Source organism: Nerophis lumbriciformis, linkage group LG05, assembly GCF_033978685.3.
Source record: "Nerophis lumbriciformis linkage group LG05, RoL_Nlum_v2.1, whole genome shotgun sequence".
In the NCBI taxonomy this organism is placed as follows: Eukaryota; Metazoa; Chordata; class Actinopteri; order Syngnathiformes; family Syngnathidae; genus Nerophis; species Nerophis lumbriciformis.
In genome coordinates, this window is record NC_084552.2 from 43,477,833 (window position 1) to 43,489,618 (window position 11,786).

Here is an 11,786-nt window from a genome sequence, read left to right on the forward strand (position 1 = left end):
GATATTGCACAGTTTCACAGGTTTTGTTGGACACTTGGCTTTATTTTTGTATGGTCGAAATCTCCCAGTCACTTTTTTTTACTGGATAATTGCGTTTTTCTTTCTTTCAGATGACAACCTGAGCAAGTACGCTTACAACGCTTTCATAGGCCAATCCCTCTTGGCTCCACCCATCTCAAAGCCACAGCCCCCACGCAAGGACAATTCGATGACGGACCAGCGCACAGAAAGCCCCGCGTCCGTGTCCTCCGACGCGGATTCGGGTAGCGAGTCGGAAAAACCCAAGGACTACCACCTGGCGAGTCGAGATCGGGAACTCCATCCTCGGGAACCGTCTGAAATCTTAGCCAAGCTCTTTCCCCATCAAAAACGTGACACGCTTGAGACTACCGTGAGATCATGCAAAGACGACATTGTGAAGTCCATTGAGTTGGTGCTAACCGCCAAAGATAGCAATACAACGCCGAAGCCTCCGTTGCAGGAATCCGTTTTCTCGCCAATCAACATGTCACCCTTCGTCGGAGGTTACGGCTTAAACCCTCGCCTTGGAGTCAACCCCTTACGACTTGCCTATTCCACCACGGCAAACACTAGCATGGCTGGTTTCATGTCGCCGTACGTGACATCTGGACTCATGCCCATGTTTCCGCTGCGTCCTCCATCCTTGGACGCATACTCGTTCCCTGGCGTGATCCGAGACCTTGCTTACCTTCCGAGTAAAGAGTTGCTGTGCAACGCGAGTCTGTACAAACATCTGGCCAATAACAAGTGATCGTTTTTAAAGCTATTTCCTCTTTCAAAAAGCCGGTCAGATATTGATTTCATGTTTTAAAAATGTATTTGTAACAATAATAAAACTTTACAAAGACGATTCTGTTGTCAGTTTTTCTTTATGTTTTGCAATTCCCACATTTTTTTTGTCATAGGAGCTGAGAGTTCTACAAACAATGTTGTTTTATTTATGTGTAAAATATATATGGTTTGTCTAAACATGATGATAGAATATAACATAAAAATAAAGATGAATTACAGTGTTTCCAGAGGGATAATTCTAAAGCATTTAAGGCTATTGTTATGTTCGGCGGGGGAAGGAGACGACAACACGGCAAGAATCAGTTCAATAGCTTTATTGAAGCTGATGATGAATGTGTGGGATGTGTATGCTACTCCAACTGTTTGGTGCAAAACGATGTGTAGAATTAACAATGTAAATGTTGCCTGTGCGTGTTGGATGAATCTTTTGTCAGAACAGAGGGGCAAGGCGAGAAGGCAGTCCGTGGACAAGCAAGCAGTCAGGGGATAGAGAGAAGCTACGAGGCCCGTGTCCAAGCAGGGGTCGAGGATCGAGGGAGGCAGTCCAGAATCCCGAGGGAAGTCGAGGCACACAGCTCCATCACGGGGAACAGGAAAGGCACTGTGGGGGACACAAAGGACATAAGACACGGGAAACAGGGCAGGCACAGAGAGAGATCAAGTATGCGGAAGGGAAGCCAGAGACAGGATGCTTACTACGAGGAGTGAACTATGTTCGGCACTGGATCTTCGGGTCCGCTGGTCTTTATGCTGTCTGTCTTCATTAGTCCCAGGTGCGCTGACTACAGATTGCCGGAGCGTGGCCGAGATGCGGCCAGAGCGAGCAGGGGCGTGTCTTGGCGCGCTTCCAGCGAAGGTGCCAGCCGAGCATGCAGCAGAAGGCATGAGGGATTGGGCGTGCGCCGTGACAGCAATGCTAATATTAAAGCCTGAGAGATACCCTTGAGTCACCTAGCTTGCGTGCAGTCTGACGCCATCTTGATTCGTTAATAGGTTGTATTCACCTGACGTCACGTCCGACTCCTTAAATATGGGAGCGCCCGTTGTCGTAGCATTCTGGGCTTTCTCAAAGACAAATACCTTATGCTTGCGTTGTTTTAGGCTGTTGGAAACGTTCAAATCACGAAAGGGAAAAACGTTTCTTCAGAGTTCCCTGAGAGGTAATCAAGAAGGGCGAAAGAGTGCAAGATTTTACAAAAAACGACGAGATAAGTGGCACACACTCTAGTTCAAGGGAGCAGAGTCAAAAAATGCACAAGTTTGCAGTGAACACTTTGTTAAAGGTTTGTTTGATATACTTTTAACGTTTAGTATTTCCCATTTAAGTATTATCTTGATATTATTCGTATTTTATCTTGTTTCGGACTTCTTGAAACACATTTTTGCTACCAGTCTTTGGTAAACCACCAACTTGGCGAGTCTAAATAAAAGAAAGCAAATGTGAGCAAAACCTAAAAGAGTTAAGCTTTTACCAAAGGCAGCAATCATAAATGAAGCTTTCAGCACATACACAATGTTGACATCCATCGTTATATTTTGATAAAGACGGGGAAAAACATGTGCACTCGTAACGCTGCGTGCAACAACAACAAGGCAATGAACATGGCAGTAGACGCAAAGTTAAATCATGAAATGCAATCTTACCCGAGCAAAAACTAGAAATAATCATTCAGAAACATCAGTTTACTTTTAATGGACGTTTTACTCAAAGACCTAAAGGAAAATAGGTTCATGAAGATGGAATGTGCGACCCCTGAACGAGTCGCGGCAAAGGACAAGCCAATTTGCAACGCTATTCGGGAAATGGGGCTTGAAAATGAAAAAAAACTGTTGAATAAATATTGTAATGTTCACGTGTGATTAATGTTCAGAGTTCCCATGTTCGTGAACATACCGTGCCTGAAAGATGATTGACAGAGAATGAGGAAATGTGTGTGAGAGAAAAAGACGTGTGTGTGCACAGGAAATAATATGTGTTGGAACTGAACCTGTTAATAGCGGAAGTTGGCAGTAGACGTTAAAAAGAGTGTTGTACTTTGTGTGACTTCTTCTGGAAGCAACAACACAACAAGCTGAAAAACGACAAAATCTGTGATTATTTTTAGAGCACACTGAGATATTAAGTACACAATATTAGTTTGCATGCAAATGTTTAATCACTTTCTTATACAATCATTTATGCATTTTAAGGACAAAGTCTGCTGTCCTGTGCTCAGGCGTTTGTATTCATCGTGTATCTCCTTATGATTCTTGAAGAGGTGGGAGATCTAATTGCTCGTATTAAAGGAATACGTCTTGGTTCCTCCTCGCATAACCAACTTTTTGCAGTCATTGCAAATTGCCAGTTTTTTTACCGTCAGACACACTTTAAAATAATCCCAAACCATAGACATGGTGTCGCTAGTCAGTCACCGAGCGAGCTGGTTTGTTAGCCACGACTACAGCACCGGCAACAACACTCTTGTTGTTGTTATGCTGCGCTTGATTACCTCAAGCGTCGCTAGTAAACCTCTCATGCTGCAGTCTTCAACTCCTGTGTTGTGTGTGAGAGGGGACAGGGGAGGGGCTGCTGACTACTTCTCCCTACGTCCATGTTTTACCGGATATGTACCGCTCTGTACACCGGCGTTTTAAAAAGTCATTTATTTTACTTTTTGAAACTGATGATTTCCGATATTACATTTTAAAGCATTTATCGACATCCCTATTCACAATCATGAGAGACAAGAACGCACATGTTTTTTTTTCTTTTTTTAGGATTCTAAAGTGGATAAACGCTTGCAAGATGCTGCAAATAGGAATCACTGTTGTTGATTCTCCATCAACCTGTTGTATACACACTGCGAGTATATATACGATGTAGTAACACACACTTTCATAGCAATGTGTAATATGTACAATATTTACCGTATTTTTGGTCATTTTAAGCAGTTCCGACTTCCGGCAATAAATGTATGTTCCTGACGCAGAAGCAAGCTTACCTACCTCTTGCCGTCGCAAGACAATGTGTTACTACGCTAGTGTTCACTGTGGTGATAGTTGTTGTACATAATGGAGCCACTAGATGGCAGGCTAGGATCATGTGTGTGGGTGACTGCTTTAGTATATATATATATATATATATATATATATATATATAGCGAAGAAGAACAAACCACCAGGTGTCTGTCATGAGCTGATGTCCTACCTGATGGCATTAAAGACGTATTTGTGAATAATCAACAAATGTTTTGACGGGAAACATAAAATGGTACCAGGAGTGAACTACTTGAAGTCATGGAAAGTGTAAAGCCGCCTGACGCTGTAAATTGGACCGGGAATGTTGACTGAGTGGCGCACCGTTAAACAGTGTTCATGCTGTATTTACAAGCGACTGGACTGGATGACCAACCCGAGGCAAAGAGAATAGCACCGCTGCTCACCGGGGTGGACCTCGGCCTGTGGAAGTATACATAGTGATGGGTTGATGAGGCGTCATGAAGCGTTTCGACACATTGCAAAACTGTATTGATACTGTGTTGATACTGTGTCACTAAATACTGACATCTGCTGGACATTAAAAATCCCTACAGGCAACCTATGGACCGACTCAACTGACACTGATTTTATGACCTAGTACAGTGGTTCTCAAATGGGGGTACGCGTACCCCTGGGGGTACTTGAAGGTATGCCAAGGGGTACGTGAGATTTTTAAAAAATATTCTAAAAATAGCAACAATTCAAAAATCCTTTATAAATATATTTATTGACTAATACTTCAACAAAATATGAATGTAAGTTCATAAACTCAGTGAAGCACAAGCTCAGGTTTGTCACTAAAATGTCTGTCAAAAAGAACTGTGAAAAGAAATGCAACAATGCAATATTCAGTGTTGACAGCTAGATTTTTTGTGGACATGTTCCATAAATATTGATGTTAAAGATTTTTTTTTTGTGTGAAGAAATGTTTAGAATTAAGTTCATGAATCCAGATGGATCTCTAATACAATCCCCAAAGAGGGCACTTTAAGTTGATGATTACTTCTATGTGTATAAATCTTTATTTATAATTGAATCACTTGTTTATTTTTCAACAAGTTTTTAGTTATTTGTATATCTTTTTTTCCAAATAGTTCAAGAAAGACCACTACAAATGAGCAATATTTTGCACTGTTATACAATTTAATAAATCAGAAACTGATGACATAGTGCTGTATTTTACTTCTTTGTCTTTTTTTTTTCAACCAAAAATGCTTTGCTCTGATTAGGGGGTACTTGAATTAAAAAAAAAAATCACAGGGGGTACATTGCTGAAAAAAGGTTGAGAACCACTGACCTAGTATATACAATAATATAAACCAAGTCATTGTATTTCATTTAGGATTATTTCATAACTTCATTTAAATAAAAATATATTTTTTGTCTTTTTTAGATACAGTCAATAAATAATTTTTTTTACACATTTTTATTTTAAAAAAAACAGTTTTTCCAACGTATTCAATTTTAGACGCTTTCTCTTCTTAGTTATTATTTCTCCGGCTGTAGAAAAGACCCGCTCACAGGGCACAGAGGAGGCGTCAGTGCGACACAGTTCGCGTATCGGTCACGTGACCAAAACAGCTCATGATTGGTCACGTGACTTTCTAAAAGCGGTACGCGCACCGACACAGGGTTTCGCTCTATGAGCTCGACGCATGCGCCGATGCACCGGTGTTGCCGGACCCATCACTAAGTATACAATACCTTTGTGTGTGTTGACGGCGAAGGTAGGAAAGCGTTTGACACCCTAACCCGAAAATTCGATGAACGTTGCTCACCGAAGATAAATTAAACTTTTGAAAGATGTGAAAGTGGTACCATATCTGAGTTATTGTGTAGACATATGGGGAAACAACTACAAATGTGAGCTTCATTCATTAACTGTGTTACAAAAAAGATACATTAGAATAATACATAATGTTGGATATAGAGAACATACAAACCCTTTATTTATTAAATCACAAATATTGACATCCAACTAGGGCTGGGCGATATTGCCTTTTTTTAATATCTCGATATTTTTAGGCCATATCGCGATACACAATATATATCTCAATATTTTGCCTTAGCCTTGAATGAACACTTTATGCATATAATCACAGCAGTATGATGATTCTATGTGTCTACATTAAAACATTCTTCTTCATACTGCATTAATATATGCTCATTTTCAACTTTCAGGCAGAGAAGGAAATCACAACTAAGTCAATTGACCAAAACTGTATTTATTAAACAGTTATTAAGCAGTGGCACAAACATTCATGTCATTTCCAAAACAGAAAGTGCAAGATTGTCAGAGACATTTTAAAACAAGCTACTAGTGCACTTTTTTGTGCATGACGTCACTAAGATGTCTTATCAAAACAACACTAAATTAAAGTGCACTTTTTGTACAGAACGCCACTACAATAGTTTAAAAACATGATGTCACACAAGATATTTCAATAAGTGTCAAATAAAAATGAGCTGCATAATAGGAAATCAAATAGTGTACGTCCTTCGCTATGAGGCAGGTTACTGCGGACATTATCTCCTTTTGTCGTGGACTCTTTTTTTCATACGGTGTTGATGTGGAAATGTTTGCCTCGGCATTTTGATGGTGTGGCACCGAACAAAGATGTTGACATGCGGAGTAAGCACTCTTGATTCTCTAGCGGGTGACTTTTCAAATGACGCTACATATTAGCAGTAATGCTACTTTTTGTAGAAACGCTTCTGCCCCACACTTGACAAATTACGGTTGTATGTTCGACATCTTCCCACTTAAAGCCAAACCATCGCCAGGCATTTTGATGGTGTGGCACCGAACCTGCTGTTTTTCTTGGGAATTAATTCTTCCTTCATTTGTTACCAGCTTTGCACCTTCTTTCTCTCGTATTACCGCTAGCATCACAGCTAACTTTAGCCATGCTGCTACGTCTCTGCGCCGCGAGGACGTATACGTATGTGACGTATGTCGTGACAATATTTGACGTGTGTAAGAAAGTGCGCTTGTTGTCTGAGAAGTAGACACAAGAAAGAGTGGGAAGATTCTGTCTTGTAATGACAGCAGCTAAAAGCAACTGCGTGAGAACGTATACTGCGATATCACGATATAGTCATTTTGTATATCGCACAGAGACAAACCCGCGATATATCGCGCATATCGATATACCTACCAGCCCTACATCCAACATTTGAAAACTTTCAGCATTTGCAAACAGCTAAAAGTATGTATAAAGCAAACTATAACCTGCTACCCAAGAATGTACAACTATTCTCAACAAAAGAGGAGAAATATAACCCTAGAGGAAAATCTAATTTAGAACATTTGTATGCTCGACACAACACTTAAAACCTTTAGCATATCCATCCATCCATCCATTTTCTACCGCTTGTCCCCGAGTGCAGCTGAGATAGGCTCCAGCTCCCCCTTTAGAATATCAGTATGTGGGATTAAATTATGGAATGAATTAATAATAATAATAATAATAATAATACGGCCGCTCTACCCACTACGCCATGCCACCCCATAAAGCAGCAATTAAGCAAAGGAATCAAACAAAGCACCAATATGATTCAGTTTAAGAGACTGTTCAAACTACAAGTGTTCACAATGTACACAGAACAAGAATTATGATGAACATCTTGAACATTTTTTTATTTTTTTTATTGAGACAAAGATTTATGTATATAATATTTGTTTGCTTACTATGGTATATTATTTATTTATTTGTTCACTGTTCACAAGGAAATTGGATAAAATTGCTATGGTATGAAAAGGGGTAGGATTAAATAAACTCTTCTTCTTCCTACTCCTTTTCAGACATGCTGTAATGAAACAACTTGAAATGTTTGAATTACATTGTATCGTATGCATGTTAGAAATAATCTTAAACTGAACTGAACTATATGTTTCGCTCACGCATACAGCAAGCAGCTGAAAGTTTTGACACTTTTGTGACTGATTTCAAACAGAAAGCTAAAACCTGTAATTTGGGAGAGCTGCAAGAATCGATGATCCGTGACCAGATAGTTTTTGGCGTTCCGGACAAGAAAGTGAGGGAGCGGCTGCTACGGGACACAGAACTGATGTTACCAGCGGCAATTAAAATTTGCCAATTAATGAATTAACCCTGCAGCAAATCAGAACCTTTGGATCCACCTGGATAAAGAAAGTCCAGCAGTTGCAGCGGTGTCTAGGCGCACAAAAAGCAAAACAAGATGAAATACCAAAATAATTCAGGAGCATTTAACTGAACAAAACATGCTTAGAGGCAGTGTCTGCCCTATGGAAAAATCTGCAAAATGTGTAAAGGACAAAATCATTTTGCAAAACAATGTTTTTCCAAGGTGAAAATGACAGGCGAATGCGTACGAGCTGTGGAAGAGACCGCTCTGTCTGACACTTTGTTTGTGGGTATGGTGACAGAAGACCATTCTGGTAATAAAGAAACAAGACAACACAGTGTGAACGTAGTTGAGCAAGATAAGTGGATGGAGCCTATCCAAGTTAATGGAACTGTGGTTACTTTTAAGCTGGACACAGGCGCAAAAGCTAATTTGATTAGTGAGCGTGACATCAAAGTAATGAAAATAAAACCACTAATGTATCACAATCATAAACCACTGAAGGCTCAACTCATTAAGACTTTGGGGAGAAGCAAGCTCAAAATAAAGTAAAAGGAAAGGTGCAATACCTCATGTTTGCTATAGTTCCTGAGGGGCATGAATCCTTACTAGGAGACCAAGCGTGTGAAAAACTAGGCCTGTTGAAGAGGGTGTATAACATTAACAGAAATACATCTAACTGCGTAAAACCGATTGTGAACCAGTAAACTGGCATATTTAAAGGGATCGGCGTGTTACCGTTCACTTATAAGGTTCAGCTAATAGTGAATGCGCAACCTGTTATTCAGGCATCACGCCGAGTTCCAGTACCTTCAAGAGAAAACTGAATCAGGGACTATATTGGATGACATCATTAGGAGTTATAAAACCAATAGAACCCACACAATGGGTGAACTCAATGTTGATCGTCAAAAAGCTGAGTGGTGATTTTTGTGTGTGCATGGATCCTAGAGACTTAAATGCCAACATAAAAAGAGAGTATTATCAGATTCCTAGTAGAGAGGAAATTTTAAGTGAGATGGCAGGTGCAAGATTCTTCAGTAAACTGGATGCATCTCAAGGGTTTTGGCAAATTAAACTACATGAAGAAAGTACAAAATACTGCACATTGAATACACCATTTGGCCGTTATTGCTTTTTGAGGATGCCTTTTGGAATCTGCTCTGCACCAGAGGTATTTCATAAAGCCATGGAGCATATCATAGATGGAGTCAAAAGTGTCTGAGTTTATGTGGATGACAGTGTGGCGTGGGGCTCAACACTTGATTGACATAATGAAGGACTGTTAAAAGTATTGCAAAGCATATATATGTATGGATTAAAGCCCGATAAAGCAAAGTGTCAGTTTGGGGTCACGGCAATCACGTTCCTTGGAGACAAGCTCACAGCTGCTGGCGTGGAACCAGACAAGGGAAAAATAAGAGCAATACTAGAAATGCCCAGACCAGAAGATAAAAAAAGGAGTCTTGAAGGTTTTAGGAATGATAAGCTTCCATCCATCCATCCATCCATCTTCTTCCGCTTATCCGAGGTCGGGTCGCGGGGGCAGCAGCCTAAGCAGGGAAGCCCAGACTTCCCTCTCCCCAGCCACTTCGTCCAGCTCCTCCCGGGGGATCCCGAGGCGTTCCCAGGCCAGCCGGGAGACATAGTCTTCCCAACGTGTCCTGGGTCTCCCTCGTGGCCTCCTACCGGTCGGACATGCCCTAAACACCTCCTTAGGGAGGCGCTCGGGTGGCATCCTGACCAGATGCCCGAACCACCTCATCTGGCTCCTCTCGATGTGGAGGAGCAGCGGCTTTACTTTGAGCTCCCCCCGGATGACAGAGCTTCTCACCCTATCTCTAAGGGAGAGCCCCGCCACCCGGCGGAGGAAACTCATTTCGGCCGCTTGTACCCGTGATCTTGTCCTTTCGGTCATAACCCAAAGCTCATGACCATAGGTGAGGATGGGAACGTAGATCAACCGGTAAATTGAGAGCTTTGCCTTCCGGCTCAGCTCCTTCTTCACCACAACGGATCGATACAGCGTCCGCATTACTGAAGACGCCGCAAAAGGGTGGAGTGCCATCTCCGGGTTGGGGAGGAGATCTTGCCCCAAGTGGAGGAGTTCAAGTACCTCGGAGTCTTGTTCACGAGTGAGGGAAGAGTGGATCGTGAGATCGACAGGCGGATCGGTGCGGCGTCTTCAGTAATGCGGACGCTGTATCGATCCGTTGTGGTGAAGAAGGAGCTGAGCCGGAAGGCAAAGCTCTCAATGAAGAAGAATGATAAGCTTCATTGGGAAATTCATTCCAAATCTTTCTTTAAAAACTAAGTAGCTGAGACAACTATTGGTGGACAGATGTAATTTCAAGTTGACAGAACATAATGAAAGGAAGGAACTCGGCTAAAAACAGCATTAACAACAGAGCCAGTGCTTGAATACTTTGAGCCATCAAAAAAAACATCTACAGACTCTTCAAAAAATGGAATTGGAGCAGTTTTGTTGCAGTCAAAAGGTGAAGATTGGCGGCCAGTCACGAATGCATCAAGAACAATCATTGCAGCGGAGTGTCAATATGCACATCGAAAAGGAACTTGTGTATGGATTTGAACAATTCCACAGTTGCGTCTACGGGCTTCCTACATTTGTAGCTGAGACAGACCACAAACCATTGATAGCAATAATCAAGAAAAATCTCAGCGAGATGTCTCCAAGAATCCAAAGACTCATGATAAAGCTACAACGCTATGATTTCGACCTCATCTATACGCCTGGTAAGTACATTGTTCCAGCAGATGCTCTGTCACAAGCTACAAAATACAGTGATGCTCCCAGCATTAGCTCTACAGAGACTGATGTAAATCTGCATGTAAACCTCATCTATGAATCGTTACCTGTATCAGATATTAAGTCCAGACATATCGCAGCTGAAACAGAGAGCCATTTGTTTACAAAGAGTCATCAGGAATATGAAAGAAGGATGGCCAAAGGGTGATTGCCAGCAATTCTACAACATCCGAACAGAGTTGAGTGTGATCAATGGACTCTTGCTCTGGAGAAATCAAGTTGTTATCACGCAGTCACTGAGTTTAGAAATGCTTAAACGATTTTCATGAGGGGCACCTTAACCTAGAGAAGTGTAAGAGACTATTTATTAGCCAGGAATAAATGCAGATATTGACAAGACGGTTTCAAGATGTGAAACATATCTAAAACATCAAGCAAAACAAGCAAAATAATCTATGACCATTATAGACTTACCGGAGGAGCCTTGGCAAGAAGTTGGGACGGACTTGTTCTACTTTCATGGAAATAATTACTTGATTGTGATTGATTACCTCTCAAATTATCCCGAAATGGTGCTACTTCCAAGCATGTCAGCAACTTGCGTCATAAGACACATGAAATCAATATTTGTTCGACATGGGATCCCACAGGTTGTATATAGCGATAATGGACCCTGTTACAATTGTAAGGAGTTCAAGTGTTTTGCTGTGGAGTATGATTTTCGACATGTGACCGCAAGCCCTTTGTTTTGCCAATCCAATGGGTAGGCAGAGAAAGGAGTTCACTTAGTCAAACAGTTACTGAAAACACCGCCCAGCTGCTCATTTTCTTACGTGGGATAACTGCAGACTTTCAAATCACGGAGGAGCTGGCAGCCATGCAGTCAATTAAAGGGACAATCACAGGAAATGACTTGTTCACAGAGGTAAATGCGTGTTTGAACATGTTAGGACTGAAATGGGACAAGCTGGCAGGTGTGACAACAGATGGTTGTCCAAATCTGACGAGGAAAAATGTTGGACTTTTAAAGAGGATGCAGGATAAAGTGACAGAAATTAACCATGTGCAGAAATGG

General features: G+C 41.3%; 1 protein-coding gene across 1 annotated transcript in view; it reads left to right on the forward strand.

Annotated features, from left to right (window-relative positions):
* Nucleotides 1–862, forward strand: part of LOC133605639 (doublesex- and mab-3-related transcription factor A1-like) — a 3,926-nt gene extending 3,064 nt beyond the window's left edge. Inside the window, exon 2 of the mRNA XM_061958870.1 lies at nt 111–862. Coding sequence (XP_061814854.1) covers nt 111–772 — 662 coding nt within the window. The 3' untranslated portion in view covers nt 773–862. The remainder of the gene's footprint in view (nt 1–110) is intronic.
* Nucleotides 863–11,786: the final 10,924 nt, after the last annotated feature.